Source organism: Saccharomyces paradoxus, chromosome IV (assembly GCF_002079055.1).
Source record: "Saccharomyces paradoxus chromosome IV, complete sequence".
NCBI classification, from domain to species: Eukaryota; Fungi; Ascomycota; class Saccharomycetes; order Saccharomycetales; family Saccharomycetaceae; genus Saccharomyces; species Saccharomyces paradoxus.
The window spans coordinates 1,011,175-1,027,152 of record NC_047490.1 but is presented as its reverse complement, the minus strand read 5'-3'; the positions used below and the strand labels follow the sequence as shown (position 1 = coordinate 1,027,152).

At 37.5% G+C, this 15,978-nt stretch overlaps 8 protein-coding genes across 8 annotated transcripts; 3 read left to right on the top strand and 5 right to left on the bottom strand.

Annotated features, from left to right (window-relative positions):
• Window positions 1-164: 164 nt before the first annotated feature.
• Window positions 165-824, bottom strand: GPI11 (mannose-ethanolamine phosphotransferase GPI11; the record flags this gene model as incomplete). The annotated part of the gene is made up of 1 exon (XM_033909635.1): window positions 165-824. One exon carries the CDS (start codon window positions 822-824, stop codon window positions 165-167), a length of 660 nt encoding a protein of 219 aa, XP_033765526.1.
• A 302-nt stretch (window positions 825-1,126) lies between these two features.
• Window positions 1,127-5,215, bottom strand: CFT1 (cleavage/polyadenylation factor CFT1; the record flags this gene model as incomplete). Its single annotated transcript, XM_033909634.1, has 1 exon — window positions 1,127-5,215. The coding sequence occupies one exon, from the start codon at window positions 5,213-5,215 to the stop codon at window positions 1,127-1,129; it is 4,089 nt and encodes a 1,362-aa protein (XP_033765525.1).
• Window positions 5,216-5,774: 559 nt separating this feature from the next.
• On the top strand, window positions 5,775-7,061 carry PRO1 (glutamate 5-kinase; the record flags this gene model as incomplete). The annotated part of the gene is made up of 1 exon (XM_033909633.1): window positions 5,775-7,061. One exon carries the CDS (start codon window positions 5,775-5,777, stop codon window positions 7,059-7,061), a length of 1,287 nt encoding a protein of 428 aa, XP_033765524.1.
• Window positions 7,062-7,337: 276 nt separating this feature from the next.
• BFR2 (rRNA-processing protein BFR2) lies at window positions 7,338-8,945 on the bottom strand (the record flags this gene model as incomplete). The annotated part of the gene is made up of 1 exon (XM_033909632.1): window positions 7,338-8,945. One exon carries the CDS (start codon window positions 8,943-8,945, stop codon window positions 7,338-7,340), a length of 1,608 nt encoding a protein of 535 aa, XP_033765523.1.
• An 806-nt stretch (window positions 8,946-9,751) lies between these two features.
• ATP5 (F1F0 ATP synthase subunit 5) lies at window positions 9,752-10,390 on the top strand (the record flags this gene model as incomplete). Its single annotated transcript, XM_033909631.1, has 1 exon — window positions 9,752-10,390. One exon carries the CDS (start codon window positions 9,752-9,754, stop codon window positions 10,388-10,390), a length of 639 nt encoding a protein of 212 aa, XP_033765522.1.
• Window positions 10,391-10,944: 554 nt separating this feature from the next.
• SUR2 (sphingosine hydroxylase) lies at window positions 10,945-11,994 on the bottom strand (the record flags this gene model as incomplete). The annotated part of the gene is made up of 1 exon (XM_033909630.1): window positions 10,945-11,994. The coding sequence occupies one exon, from the start codon at window positions 11,992-11,994 to the stop codon at window positions 10,945-10,947; it is 1,050 nt and encodes a 349-aa protein (XP_033765521.1).
• A 646-nt stretch (window positions 11,995-12,640) lies between these two features.
• MHR1 (mitochondrial 54S ribosomal protein mL67) lies at window positions 12,641-13,321 on the bottom strand (the record flags this gene model as incomplete). The annotated part of the gene is made up of 1 exon (XM_033909629.1): window positions 12,641-13,321. One exon carries the CDS (start codon window positions 13,319-13,321, stop codon window positions 12,641-12,643), a length of 681 nt encoding a protein of 226 aa, XP_033765520.1.
• A 565-nt stretch (window positions 13,322-13,886) lies between these two features.
• HDA2 (Hda2p) lies at window positions 13,887-15,911 on the top strand (the record flags this gene model as incomplete). The annotated part of the gene is made up of 1 exon (XM_033909628.1): window positions 13,887-15,911. The coding sequence occupies one exon, from the start codon at window positions 13,887-13,889 to the stop codon at window positions 15,909-15,911; it is 2,025 nt and encodes a 674-aa protein (XP_033765519.1).
• Between the last annotated feature and the right edge of the window lie 67 nt (window positions 15,912-15,978).

Sequence of the window (15,978 nt, the reverse complement as noted above, 5' to 3'; positions counted from 1 at the left end):
TTATCCATTTGGATGTATAATACCTGGTATAAACAGCAGTCGGATAAGTCCGATATAAAGATGATTTATTTTTGTCCTAGATATTTCTATTGTGTATGGGAGGACCAGTTTATGTTACTTCTATCATACTTATTTTTTTTATATACAAACTGTTATTACCGATATTATATATAAGCACCGATAGTATAGCCAACCAAAGCGCCCAAATACCCTCCAACAACAATTGGGATTGGCCAATTTTGCCAATCCCTATCCCAATCTAAAGGAATAACAACACAACTAATCCAACTGCCTACAACAATAAAGATGAAATATTTCTTCCATAACCCCACTTTGAAATCACAATTAAATACAGAATAAACTGCAGGGTATGCTAAAAATGCAAAATGCAGTGACAATAGCCAAGTTTCCCACAATAAGTCCATTAATGGCGCACCGAATAAAATAGTTAATAACATTGCAGGAAAGCTTAACAAAAATGTAACACCTAGACAAATCAAGGTCAAAGAGTAATTGATCTTGATGATTTTGTTACCATAAACTGTGCATTTATTGAATTGCAAAACTAAATAAGCAACTTGTGTAGGAATCAAAAAACTCAGTAATTTCACCGTATTGAAATTGGAAGATACGAAAATGTAGTAATAAAGCAACGCTATTAAATGGTATGGGAATGTCATCAGGGGGGCTTTCCTCACATATACAGGTGGACGATCATGATCTACATTTTTTTTCTCACGATTTTGGTGCGTTGTTAATGTTGTGTCATCAGAGAATGATACGGTTTTTTTTACCGTCTTTCTAGTCCTTTTCTTAGCCGGCATATTTGAATAGCACCTTCTTTAGTATGATTGTGTATGTTCACGTTTAGATTTTCGATTAAAGGCACCCTTTGTACTTTCGCATTATTACCAACCGTTCTTTATTTGTTTTTCTGCTGTACAAAAAAGGTAAGTTTTTCCTCATCCCCGCCACGTAAAAGTAGTTCCGAAAATGTTTGATGATAGATATGCTTATTGTTACAAATCTCATATTCAAGTAGTGGATCCTATTCACTACTCGAAAGCCGATAGTGGATATATGTATGTATCAGGCTAGTTAATATAAATAATTTTATACGTATTATTCACTTATCCCGGCATAGAGATCTCATTGAAAATTCAATATTTATGATATCTCTCCATGCTTCAAAATGCGCATGTCTTCCTGCTTTTTGTGCAATGCTTTTTCGTCTATCAATAGCTAATCCACTAAATCTTCTTATAACGTTGAAATCAAGCATAGGTCTCATGGAGTGACCCATCTGATAAAAGTCGTTGGCCAATCTTTCCATACGAGGGTTTAAACCACCTAGCTGTAATTCTCGATCGATGATTTGTTGTTGGACCACATAAAGTCTTCTGTATGTTTCTTCACTTAAAGGAACTATCTTGAAGAGCGACCCATCCACCTGGCCACCAACATTTTGAAACGATGGTATTTGAGGAAAGCCAAATTCTTCGTTTTTTGGTAAAAGCATCATACAACTATTGGTGGAATGCAGCGTGAAACTGGAGCAGTGGACTAAACGTTGGCCTGATAGAGAATTGGGCTCATCGGGTGCATATTTCAGCACATGTACGTTCCTGTCAGCATCTGTTGCCGCAAAGTACATATCCCCTCCGTTCACTAAAAACTCTAGCGACATTGTTTGAAATTTCGATATGCTTCTACCTAATGAAATCATCCTGTATGGTTCTGCGTCAAAACCAATAAATTGAAACCCTTGCATAGCATCACCAATTATCAAAAGATTACCAAAGCTTTTAGAGTCTGTAACGAAAACAGGAATGTCCAAAAATGCCACTGGTATGACGGAATTGTCTTCTTGGATATCTCTGACCAGAACTTTTTGGCTTTGGCTAATCATGAATCTTCCACTAATTTCGCAAACGGTAGACACAGTACCACTGACTTCTTCTTGAAAGATTTCTTTGAGCTTATAGTTCGTATCAGGTTTACCAGGCTCGGGCACAACTTCTATTACGTCATAGATATGGAAAGCGCCGGTTGGCGGAGTGTCTTCAGTAGTGGCATTTGCAACGCCAGCTATAATATATTCTCTTCTTCTCTTAGTTTTTGAATTAATTTGAATCATTGAGGATCTCATTTCATTGACGACAGAATTTTTTGGAAAATCAATTTTGTCAATCACCTTCCAACTTTTTGGATTGATAAGCAAAATTCCACTTTGAAATCCTTCTGCATGTGGGACATTCTCGTCATAGCCAATTACTTTTTCACCGTCTTCTCCTAATGCTTCGTAAGGAACCCGCTTGCAATAAGATACAAGAAACAGTTGAGCCCTTTCATGATAGACGAGTTTTTGTAGAGTTTTGTAGTCATCGAGTACGTTGCTAATTTTTATCTGCTTCAATGGCAATTTGTTACCATAGTACATATTCTCAGTGGTTAGTGTGTAAACTCTGGCATTCTTAATATCATCGACACACATGACTGAACGCTCACTCCAGGGAGTGACTGAAACCAACGGTATGTTCCCAAACTTGAAAATCTTCGGTGTGGAATCATCTTCCTTTATTAATATGTATGGAACGCTACCAGTCACAAATATTACCGAATAGCCGTTGTAATCGGGGAAATAATGCATAATTCTTTCAATTGAACTAACCCCCTTCGCGTATGCATTGTCAGGAGCACCAGTAATAGCTAGGTCATTTCTTGTAACGTTTCTATAAAATCTACTACGTCTTTGTGGTAATTTTCTATATTGGTAAATCTCTCCTCCGAAGGTTAATATTGTCAAGTATTCTTCTTTATTGTCATGTCCCAGCTTATTTATCATTACTTGTTTAATCGATGGGTCAGGCACGATCTCATCGCCCAATCGATAGGTGCTGATGTATAAAGATTCGTTCAATTGATCAACACCATTTAGTTGGAAGATTCTATCATTGTGGTCCTTAGTGAAAAAGATGATTTGATTATCTGCAGTAACAAATGTAAATAATAACTGTTCTTCTTGAGATTTACCCAATCCGATCAGAAATTCATTACACATATTGCTTTTTAATATCAAACCTGATGTAATAACCATTTCATTTAAGATCTCTGGCAAATCAACTTTTAACAATTTCCTTTTATTCTTTTCCTCCAGTTCAAATATCTTAATATCACCCCTTGAAACGGTGATTAAAATATACGGATCCATGACGGAAACATGAATAACTTCGTAGTCAAACTTAATCGTAGTGAGACGCCTAAAATGCGTATCATATAAATATAAGTGATTGGTGGTGACTTGTATTATTCTCTTTTCTTCACCAAACATTGAAATGTAAACTGTTGTAGCATCTCTCCTTAAACGGCCTCCTTTATGAAGTTTAAAATTATTGTCACTTTCATATATGTCGCTCCTAGATTTGGTAGAATCAGTAGTTATTAAGTACCTGTCTCTTCCTTTCATCTTAAGATTCCAGATTTGTGTTATACTGATGAATTTTAATGCTAATTCAATTTCCGGTTGAACGCTAGTCTGTATGACGGTCAAATGAGAGCCTGAACCATTTCCGGATGTGGCTACTAAAGAATATTCGTTTTTATTTGGATTCGGTAGTCCTTTTACCACATCATCAATGGAGGATACCTTACCTATAGTTAGTGAGGTGATAGGACCAACATTTCTTAGAGATGATAACAGTTCGATATCGAACGGCTGAACGGTTTCCACAGTGCCTTTGGAATCATTGGTTGTTAGTCCATTTTCAGGAGCTTCATCAGCGTACAAATCTTCCATTTCTTCATCATCTTCGTCATTGATATCCATCAAACTATTTGTACTTGAAGAAGGTGCTTTGTGTTCTTCTCTTGTTTCAATGGTAGATTTCAAATTATTCAATCTGAGAACCAAAGCATTTCCTGAACCAAACCCGATGAAAAGGTCCATATTTTTGTTTGAGTTGGTTGCATTCAAACGTGTTATACATTTTGGATTAGAATTTTCCTTTAAAAGATCATTGACTATAGGCAGCTTGAAGATGTCGAATTTAATCAGTAATCTACCCTCTGCTTCCATTTGGATATAATATATATTGGATTTCAAGTCCATAAGTAGTAGGGTTTCGTCATTATTACTTGCTCCGTTTTTGCTCTTAGATGAAGGCATCCAGATCGACGTTGTATCTTTTTCCCTAAACATAACTTCCAATGAAGAATTATTGATAATTTTTGTTTTCTGCAACTCTTTATCGGCGAATGAGTTTAATAGTATCGTTGATTGTAAAACGCCGGTATTATCTAGAAATGCCAGTTCATTAGTTCCTACAATGATAGCACCGTTTGAAACGGGCACAACAGTGTGTAAATCCCAAGGTAATTCTTTTACAAATGCTATTGTCGTCGACTCAATCTTGGTAGCATTTTCTGCAGCTTGAATGTTCAATGTAAGTATGATGTATTGTGTGGGGAGTTTTGAAATGGTAGTATTTCCTGCCCAAACAAGCTTTGGTTGGTATAAGATTGCTATTGTTGGTTTGGTGAAATTTTTCAAGAACTGGATATCAATGATATTTTTAGCGCCTTCATACAACTCATTCGCTACCAACACTACGCTTGACGCCGTGAACTCGTCGCATAACTTGGTTCTTTTCCTCTTATTAAAAGCATTCGTCCCTTGAGATTTTTGATCTATACTATGAATTAATTCTTCATCGTCTATATCCTCTTCCTCCTCTTCCTCCCCCTCTTCCTCCTCCTCTTCATCGTCGTTTTTATTGACATGGAAAGGTAGAAAAGCAATAATATCATTATTGAACAGTAAGGCGCAGGAACTTCCCGGGTCCATTCTTAGTGTAGAAGTTTTGGCCAGCTCTACCAGGGATTTATCTTTGAACTTGCCTTCGTAGTAGTGTAGACTCAGTGTATCGATTGAGTTTGTTAGAGTGTTGAACTTTAGAATAGAGGTTTTAGCGACACCTGTGCATAATAGCAGGCAACTTAGTGGACTATCTTTTTGAGGAATGAGACCTATATCAGTGATCAAGCCGTGAAACTTAAATTCATCAGTCAAATACAGTTTCCCATCCCTAGTAGGCCTGTACACAGAAAGGATATTTGTTCGCACGACTAAGAGCTCCTCATAATCAGAGGTAGTAAAATGTGTTGTTAGAGAATGAGACACAACAGTAGCGTCAAGGACATCATCATATACATTCATAGGGCCAGCAGTTTGAACAAAAGCAAATCTAAGTTATGACTGCTAGTTCAATTAGTAAAACATTCAATGGTCCGGTGATCTTCCTCAAACGACTACGATTGTTTTAACGCTGCTCTGTGAAATATCCCACCTCGAACTTACCTTATTAAATATCACTTATTACGTCATCTCATTGGAAGCCGACGGGATGAGCTTGCGCAAAATGCCACTAATAGGGCTTATCAACGCCGCAGTGAATTACAAAGTATAACAGTTGAGAGACTTTTACAAAATTATCTGTTCGATTCATGAATTTCATTTATTAATGGCTCAAATTTTGTCCAAATTTATTGGTGTATGCTACTGAGAAGTATTTTGGTAGGGATTGAAAAGAAACGGCACCCACACATCGCATGAGGGCAAGAAATGAAAAATTACATCAGCGAACTAATGCTTTCTCGATGAACAATTCATCAATCAAAATGATCCTTCAAGATTAATAGGTAGTTGTTACAAAGATAGGTGAAAGTTTAGGTCACTTTAACAGTTACTATAAAATATTCATAAGAGAAGAGCGAAAATGAAGAATGCTAATGAGAGCAAATCCTATACTATAGTGATTAAATTAGGTTCTTCATCGCTAGTAGATGAAAAAACTAAAGAACCTAAGCTAGCTATCATGTCGCTCATTGTCGAGACTGTGGTCAAATTGAGAAGAATGGGACACAAGGTCATTATTGTGTCCAGTGGTGGTATCGCGGTTGGTTTGAGGACCATGCGTTTGGATAAGAGACCAAAACATTTGGCAGAAGTTCAGGCCATCGCAGCTATTGGGCAGGGTAGATTGATTGGGAGATGGGATCTTTTATTTTCCCAATTTGATCAACGTATTGCCCAAATTTTATTGACTAGAAACGATATTTTGGACTGGACGCAATATAAGAACGCTCAAAACACAATCAATGAATTGTTGAACATGGGTGTTGTTCCTATTGTGAACGAGAACGACACGTTATCCGTTAGAGAAATCAAGTTTGGTGACAATGACACTTTATCAGCAATTACTTCTGCTTTGATCCGTGCAGATTATCTTTTTTTACTGACAGATGTTGATTGTTTATATACTGATAATCCAAGAACAAATCCAGACGCTATGCCTATCTTGGTTGTCCCAGATCTCTCCAAGGGTTTGCCAGGCGTCAATACTACTGGTGGTTCAGGCTCGGACGTTGGGACAGGCGGTATGGAAACTAAATTGGTTGCTGCAGACTTGGCAACCAATGCCGGTGTTCATACCTTGATCATGAAAAGCGATACCCCTGCAAATATAGGGAAAATTGTCGAGTACATGCAAACTCTAGGACTCGATGATGAAAATAAAATTAGAAAAGCATACGATGGTGACCTAACGCAACTGCAGAAAAGAGAATTAGAGAAGTTAAAGGCCCTAAACGTTCCGCTACATACAAAATTCATTGCTAACGACAATAAACACCATCTGAAGAATAGAGAGTTTTGGATTTTACATGGCCTTGTCTCTAAAGGCGCTATTGTTATAGACCAAGGCGCATACGCAGCCCTAACAAGGAAAAATAAGGCGGGATTGTTGCCAGCAGGTGTTATTGATGTTCAGGGTACTTTCCATGAGTTAGAATGTGTTGATATAAAAGTTGGGAAAAAGTTACCAGATGGCACATTAGATCCAAATCTTCCTTTGCAAACTGTAGGGAAGGCAAGATGTAATTATACGAGTACCGAATTAAGCAAGATCAAAGGTTTGCACAGTGACCAAATTGAAGAGGAGTTGGGCTATAATGACAGTGAATATGTTGCTCATAGAGAAAATTTGGCATTTCCACCTCGTTAAAACAAGTTAGGAAATCAAAAAGGACTCTCTTAATTATATTTCTTATATATAACACCCCTTTACACTTCCAGACTTAAATAATGATACTTAAAAGCATGAATTTTTTTTTTTTTGAGGGATTATGTATTGCATGTGTTTCTTCTCATTTTTACGTTAGTCTTATTAAGTCGAAAAACGGTAATGTTAACAATTACTTTTTGTGCTCAGTTGAAATTCTTCTATCTACTTATCAGCTCTAAACTAAATGAGTTGTGTATTTAAAAAAAAATTGTGTGTTCAACCAAAGATTTGGATATCATCATTTTTAACAGCCTCTAATTCTTCGTCGTTTTCTTCTCCGACATTTTGCTCACCGTCATCATTTTCATTAAAGTTCACACGTTGACCTAACAATCCCGCAAAGAATTCATCTATTTGGTCATCTGACCATTTGTATCCAGATGTAATGGGGGCTTCATAATTAGCAATTGGATCTTGAACCGAGTAATTTAGTTTTCTACCTTTGGAAGCCTTGGTATCAATATTCTTCTTTAGCTTATTACTAGAACGAGAATTGGCCGAGGTGATTGTGATTGCTGCACTTTCAGAATTGTGAGCGTTAGAGATCTTCTTATCAATTAAGTCGTTTAGTAAAACACGATAGAAATCTTCATCGTCGAAAACATATGGATTTTCAGCAATGTCAATGGCATTGTTATCCTTCCTTCTTGGGTCATAGTTTTTCGGGATATCGAGCCCATCATCCGAATTCTCATTGTCATCAACACCATCTTCGACAACTGGAGAAGTTAATTCTGGCAATCTACCATTAGCGCAGTCGTTTTGGAAATACAAAGGCGTTATGTTCCTCCTATTTAATTTTGTTCTTTTCATCAAACGGGACATATCGGATAGTTGGTTTTCTACCTGCACGTCCGCAGGTAAGTTGATAGCTTTGAATTTGTTGGATGATAAAGCAGAGTTACCTGATGCAGAAGAAACTTTGGTAGACCATTTGTTCAAAACAGCACTCCTGTACTCTTTCAGTTCTAAGTCTAAGCTATCGGTTTCTTTATGAAGCTCTTTAACAGATCTTTTCTTGGATATTTTATGCTTCGCCGTTTCTTCGCTCTGAGTGATATGATCGCCAAGTTGGAACTTTATTCTAAAATTTATCAACTGATTGAACAAATTATTGAACAGCTTCTCGTTTTCCTTCAACAAACGCTTTGTTTCCTGTGAATCGTCCATTTTAGCCTCTTCCCAGGACTCTGCAGTTAATGGAAGCTTATTTGCTGCAATTACAGCTTTTTGTAGTTTTATTCTCAAATCAATGATATTGTCGAATAATTTGGTCTGTTGTAAAATTGAATAACCCTTTGAAGCGTCTCTTTGAACTGATTGAGACAGTTTATTGATGGCATGTTTAGTTTCTTGTTGAACTAGTTTAGATAGTGCTTGCCTTTTCTGTTGAGCCTCCTCCATTTCATCGCCGTCCGCGTCTGACTCTTCTTCCTCATTCTCCACTTGTTCATCCTCGGAATCCGTTCTGAATGAGAGGGCATCTTCCTCTTCGTCTTCTTCGTCTTCTTCTTCTTCTTCTCCTTCTTCCTCATTATTCGAAACTTCCTCATATAATGCTTGTCTGGAACCCTTAACACCTGTATATTTCGGATCGTTTAGTTCCAAACCTTTTTCTGCTCTCAGCTTAGACTTTTCCACTTCAAAATAATGCGCTTTCTTGGTTTGTTCTATGTTGGCATCCTCATAATCGCTTAAGTCACTTTCTCCATTCTTTTCATTATGTTGAAATAATGATGTATTTTCCTCATCTTCGATATCGAAGTCCTTATTAATCGGTTTAATGGCGATATCTGAAATTTGATCCGCCAGTGATTTTCCCATGCTTGTTGTTCTATATTTATCGGTGTTTGAAGTCACTGCCACTCAATGCACTATGCGCTGCTTAACTATCAAGGTGTCACCACATACATACTATTATCTCATCTCATCGCGTACTGAAAAATTTTCAATCTTCTAATTTTTCAAAAACCACAAAACTCGGGTAACAAGTAGTGGAAGAAACATAATTATGCAGTAACGGCTTATAAAGGGCACAAGATAGCATTGACAGGACCCGAGACATCAGATAATGCGTTGAATACTAGAGCAGTCTATGGAAAAGCTTGCGATATCAACGGTAAAACCTCTTTCTCGCAAGCTCTGGCTGCAGATCCGGTTAACATAGAAACTGTATGTTATGTAAGGACTACCAAGGAATACGAATTGCCGTGATCTCTCTTCAAGTTCTCTCTTTTTCGCAGAGTAATTTCCTTGTAACTTATAAGATCACTTGTGCCTAATGAATTATTATCTTTTATGCTGTCATCAGAACACTTTCGAGAGACGGTGTTGGCCAATAAGATGCTAATATTTGAAATATCGTTTACCCGGGCCTGGTTGGGAAAAACAAGGAATTAAAGATACTGAAGTGAGCTTCTGACAAGATAATAAAATTTCCAGCAAACTAGTAACAATTATCATCGTCAATTGGTAACTGTGTGTTTGGTATTTCTAGTTTTTATTTACTCGGAACTAAATTTGGAAATAACTGAGAAATTTAAGTAGGCTGTTGTAGCATTGGGATTTTTTTTCTGTGAAATAAGAAGTGATTAGCAAGTTACCGCACTATTTTTTATACCGTGCCCATCATGTTTAATAGAGTTTTTACCAGATCATTTGCATCAAGCTTAAGGGCTGCTGCTTCCAAAGCCACTGCTCCTCCACCGGTGAAATTATTCGGTGTCGAGGGCACTTACGCAACAGCTTTATATCAGGCCGCTGCAAAGAACTCCTCTATTGATGCTGCCTTCCAATCTTTGCAAAAAGTTGAAACGTCAGTCAAGAAGAATCCGAAATTAGGTCACTTATTACAGAATCCTGCACTTTCATTGAATGATAGAAATTCTGTCATTGATGCAATCGTGGAGACTCACAAGAATTTGGATGGGTATGTCGTTAACCTTTTAAATGTTCTTTCCGAAAATAACAGATTGGGATGTTTTGAGAAGATTGCATCCGACTTCGGCGTTTTGAACGACGCTCACAACGGGTTACTTAAAGGTACTGTGACCAGTGCTGAGCCATTGGATCCTAAATCTTTCAAAAGAATTGAAAAGGCTTTGAGCGCTTCCAAATTGGTGGGGCAAGGTAAATCTTTGAAGCTTGAAAACGTGGTTAAGCCAGAGATTAAGGGTGGTTTGATTGTAGAACTTGGCGACAAGACTGTTGACTTAAGCATCTCTACGAAGATTCAAAAATTAAATAAGGTCTTAGAGGACAGCATTTAACGTTAATAGTATAGTTGGATATGCTCCACTCGTTTGATGTTGCTTTCTATGTTTCTCTCTTCTAATTTTTGATTCTATTCAAATATATATTCTTCTCCGTGAATTCTTCCTAAACATCAAAATTACGTACATAAACGAATAAATAAGAAATCCTGCTAAAAAGTAAATTTTTTTGTTCGATACAGTATTTTAACTCCTAGGTTTTTGTACCCAGGGCAAATTCATAGTAATTGTAAAAAAGTAAAAAAATAGGTGTTTTTATGGAATAAATATAAAAAAAATAAAGAACTGTGTTTCGTTAGTTTTCAAATATTCTGGAAAATTTGAAGCATAGTGTACACGCCCTTTTGGACAGTTCTGGGCTTACAATCACAATGACAATCATTTGATAATTGAATTTTTGATTTATTCTTTCGTTACAAATCAAATATATAGTTAAAGTCACACCTATACACTTGATAAAATGTCTTGATACATATAGATAATAAATACAAACGTGGGAAGCGGGAGACATTGCCTTTACCCAGTAGTTAAAAGGGCAGTATGCAAAATGATTATTTTTCTTTCTTTACTTCATTTCCAGCAGCGTTCATAGCTTTGAAGTTCTTGAGTTTCTCCTTCTTTTCTAATTCTCTTTTTTGCAAAAACTCCTTATACTTGTCGATGGTGACACGTCTTTGCTTCTTTTGGTATTCCTCAAACCCTTTAAAGTTAGTTTGGAACAGATTGTCCCAGAAAGTGAAAAATGGTTGGGCGAAGTTCGTCTTAATACCAAACTGCTGATGATGAATATCATGATAGACAGCATTATTGGGGAAGAGCCATTGGAATGGGTCAAGTGGCAAGGCATACCCACAGTGGTCATCGACAGTCTTCATGGTGGCAAAAGTAAAAAGGATGATTTGTTCCCTGTGAGTCAAATGAGTCAACGTCATGGCAATACCGGTTCCTAAAGTATCCAACAGGAAACCCTCAACAGGGTTGTTGAAAAGCGCACCGTAAGCATATGGAACATATAGTTCATGATGAACGGAGTGGAACCATTTGTACAGGGTCTTATTCATATGCATCAATCTATGCAAGAAGTATTGCCATGTGTCAACAAATAAAAAGCCAGCAAAGATCTTCAAAGCTGACACTCCGTACATGTAGCCGTAATAAATGGCGGCATCTGGAATGATCCGGGGGAGATCAGCGCGAAGCTTCCACATGGCATTTTCTTCAAACCCAGTCATGTAGGTGGGCTCGAAGTGCAAAAAGACGAGACCAACAATGGTCTGTATGATATGTTGCAGAATCACTTCAAGGAAGACATGCATTCTGGAGGCCTTATTTCTCTTAGCGACCTCTTCGCTCGGATGAATTCTGTACTTCTCAGCCAAATGAAAAGTGTCTATTACATGGAATATACCGGACAATGCCCAGTAGGCAACGACGGGTGCAATTAGGGCCAACACACCATCACTCATTTCCGGAAGCAAGGATTCCTTGACGCGTAAATTAACGGCGGGAGCCTTGGCATAGTGCATGAACCCAAATGAGGTCTTCAGACCAAATGCTAGTGGAAAGGAAGCGCCTGCTGTTGCATTCGATGTTACGTTCATCGTATATTTTCTTGTCGTATACACCGTTTTCAAACTAGAATGTTAGAAAGTACCTAGACCAAAGGGTAAAGACGGAGACTCGGAGTAGATGCAAGGGAATAGAGGATATGTAAATCGTTACTTCTTTTATAATCCCAAGACACGAAACGAAAAATGCGGCAACAACAGCGCAGGAGGACGAAGAAAGAGAGAAAAAAAGAAGACAATAGTAAGCAAGAAATTTTTAGTAACCCAAAAAGAAATTTTTCTGTGAAAATTGGTGCGGAAAGGCCAAGAAACCGCCGCAGAAACCGGAGGAAAGCGCGACTGCCCGAAGAAAGACGCGGGGTGAGGGAATAAGACAATAGGAAAACAGGAGGTCAAAAAAGCTTATTAAGCTGTGTGAGCAAAAGATAGAGAAATGACGATAAGGTGAGGAGGATAAAACGCGTTACAAGTCACACAACAACAGCAGAAGCAGCAAGGGCAGCAGCAACAAATGGTAGCCCTGCGTATTCCTGTTTGGTCCTATTATCTTATTACGGATACCCGCACAGCACGTGTTTCCGTGGAACAAGATTTAGCCGACTTTTTGCATTGTACTATTTACATGAGCGTATATAAGTCTTTTTTTCTACCTATATTGTATAGATAATGGCGGGGCGCTTTACTGTGAAGACACTTCTGTCTGCTCCGTAGGATGTGATTCGAGCTTAGCTAGTTCTTTCAGAATTACGCTTTCTTCCCTCGCGATGTTCCCTACACGCTCAATAAGCTTGTGTTCCAGCCCCAAAGCATTGAACACGTTGTAATTCCAATGTTTGTCCTTGTCGCCCATCCTCCACGGATCCTCCCAGTATATCGAGGGTTTTTTGACGGATGGTGTCTGCTTTTCCGGTTGTGCAGAACTTTCAAACACCTTTAACAACGATTCTCGTAAGTCTGCCACCGCTTCTTGACAATATGTAGGTCTGTACTGTCCACTGTACCAAACATGTCCGTTAGAGTCCTTTTTTCTTAGCTTGTCGCTCTTTTTGCGTTGTGCCACATCACGTAGATATCTCAACCGGCAAAGGTTCTGGTACAGATGTACACTCTGCTCGTAATTTTGCAAGTTCACTACACACATACATTTCCAAATGTCCCTTCTCAATGATGGTTTTCTGTTGCTCCAGTTTGGTCTCATAAATAGTTTGTCCACCTGCTTTTGCGAAAAGTTAGGAAATTGAGAATATAGCACTTGTCCATATTCTAAGTTCCTAAAAATGTATACCTGAGGCGGAATTATCTTCGTCTTTTCGAACCACGAGGCGGGGCGAAATCTTGAAATTGAATGGTTCATCTTCATAGTTTTGGAATATTAATTCTATTTCAGCTATTTCACCTGTCTTCTTCTCGCAGGACCCCCTCTTCCTGTCTTTCCTCTACGTCCATCATAGCCTTGATTTCATTTTTTCCTCTAGTATCTGAAAAGAGAACATGCTATAAAATGTAATTTTCCTTTTGACCGTACAAAATGAGTTATATTTGCTAACTTGACAGGAATCATCAACTTTATGCACGTCTGAAATTTAACCGTGGCGTACATGGTTCATTGCGTTATACACGAATGTATCCCAGTTGCATTTCCCGAGAAAGTGCTCTACAGTTCAAATAAATAGTTATATAGATATATAAGAAAAGTGACAACAAAAGAAAAAAAAATAAAGTCCTACCAAAATAAAATATAATAGCTGTAGAGAAAAGTAACCACCACTGGTAGAAGAACATCGAGAAAGGAGAATTAACAAAAAAAATTTAGAAAAAAAAATAAAAAATAAGAACGATTGAAGGCGTTCAAGTAAAGTAGTAAAGCATTTGGTTTCATTATTGTGTGTGAAAATAAAAAAAACAATTGAAACAAAACTATCATTATGAGTAGGAAAAGTTCTAAGAAATTAAAAGTCTATTACTTACCTGTAACACTAACCCAATTTCAAAAGGACTTATCAGAAATTTTGATATCCCTGCATGCCAAATCATTCAGAGCTAGCCTAGCAGGCGAATCACAGGCAAATGCCCTGAGCAAACCTTGTGGTTCGCCTGCTGACCCTGAAACACATTCATATCCAAAACTATCACAAAGGCAATTAACCTATATTTTTGATTCAAACATAAGAGCGGTTGCCAACCATCCTTCCCTCCTAGTGGACCATTATATGCCTCGACAGCTTTTGAGAATGGAACCCACGGAAAGCTCGATTGCTGGAAGCCACAAGTTTCAAGTTCTCAATCAGCTAATTGATTCGATATGCTTCAGAGATAGAGAGGGCTCGCCAAATGAAGTGATAAAATGTGCCATCGTCGCACATAGCATAAAGGAATTAGATCTGTTAGAAGGGTTGGTATTAGGCAAAAAGTTCAGAATCAAGAGGCTTTCGGGTACATCTCTTTATAATGAGAAACACAAATTTCCTAATTTAGCTACGGTGGATTCCACAATAAATAAAGATGGAACACCAAATTCTTTAAGTAGCACAAGCTCCAATTCCAATTCGACTTCCTATACGGGTTATTCTAAAGACGACTACGACTACTCAGTGAAGAGAAACTTGAAGAAAAGAAAAGTAAATACCGATGATTGGCTGTTTTTAGCAACTACGAAACATCTCAAACATGATCAATACCTGCTAGCCAACTACGAGATAGATATGATAATTAGTTTTGACCCAATGTTGGAAATCGAATTGCCCGCTTTGCAAGTGTTGAAGAATAATGCCAATAAGGATATTCCAATAATAAAGCTATTAGTGCAGAACTCTCCAGATCACTACCTGTTAGATTCTGAAATCAAGAATTCAAACACTAATTTGTCCTATTTGAACAATAACGATCATATCGATAATGGCCAAGAATATGAAGAAATCAAATGCTCTTTATTATATTTTTTGCAAGCAAGAAATGCTCAGGTAGATAACTGTGACATTGATTTTATTAAGCTGGTAAAATGTTGTCTAGAGGGAAAGGATTGTAATAACTTCTTACCGCCTTTGGATCTGATCACGTTGGATGAGGCTTCCAAAGATTCGAGTGATTCCGAGTTTTGGCGACCTCAATTAACCAAATTACAATACTCCTCCACAGAATTGCCTCTTTGGGACAGCCCGTTAGATATCAAGACCTATCAAACGGAATTAATGCATAGGGCGGTCATAAGATTACGAGATATACAGGATGAGTATACAAAAGGAAATTCTCCTCTGTACGAAAATCGATTAAAGGAAAATCAACGGCAGAACAAATTGGACGAAATAAAGAATTCTGTTGGTCTTACATTTAAGAAAAAACAAGAACTGGAAAAGTCTATCAATGATTCTGAAAAAAGGTTTAAGCATGCGATGACAGAATCTACCAAGCTAGAAAATAAAATAAATGTCTTACTCAAAAATAAGCAAGAACTAGAAATTTTCACGAAATTATCCTACAATACTATTTCATCAGAAAATCAATTGGAAAAAAAATCTGCCTTAACAGCCAAGTTGGATGAATACGTAGATAGAAATGCAACCCTTTCTAATAAGTTAAAAGAACTGGAACAAACAAATGCGGAAAAATCGAAGCTCAATGACGAATTGCGTTCCAAATATCAAGTAGAATCTTCAAAAGCTGCGGAATCAGCCCAAACCGTGAAAAATTTGGAAGAGTCAATGAAGTCTTTACAAAACGAAGTTAATGGCCCATTAACCAAATTTTCCACGGAAAGTTTGAAGAAGGAAATGGAATTTTTACAAAATGATTTTCAGTCGCTTAAAGCAAGAAACAAATTCTTGAAAAATTACATAAACTTAATGAACCGACAGTACGACTTGAAAAACAAAAATAACATACAGGTGGAAAAAGCTGCCGGAACTGGTACACGCTTCAGGTCAACAAGATCGAATACCCCCAACTACACATGAAAGTGACGTTCTTATGAGAAGCAAACTGTATAATATAGAGAGATTTTATATACTTTCTTCATGCATG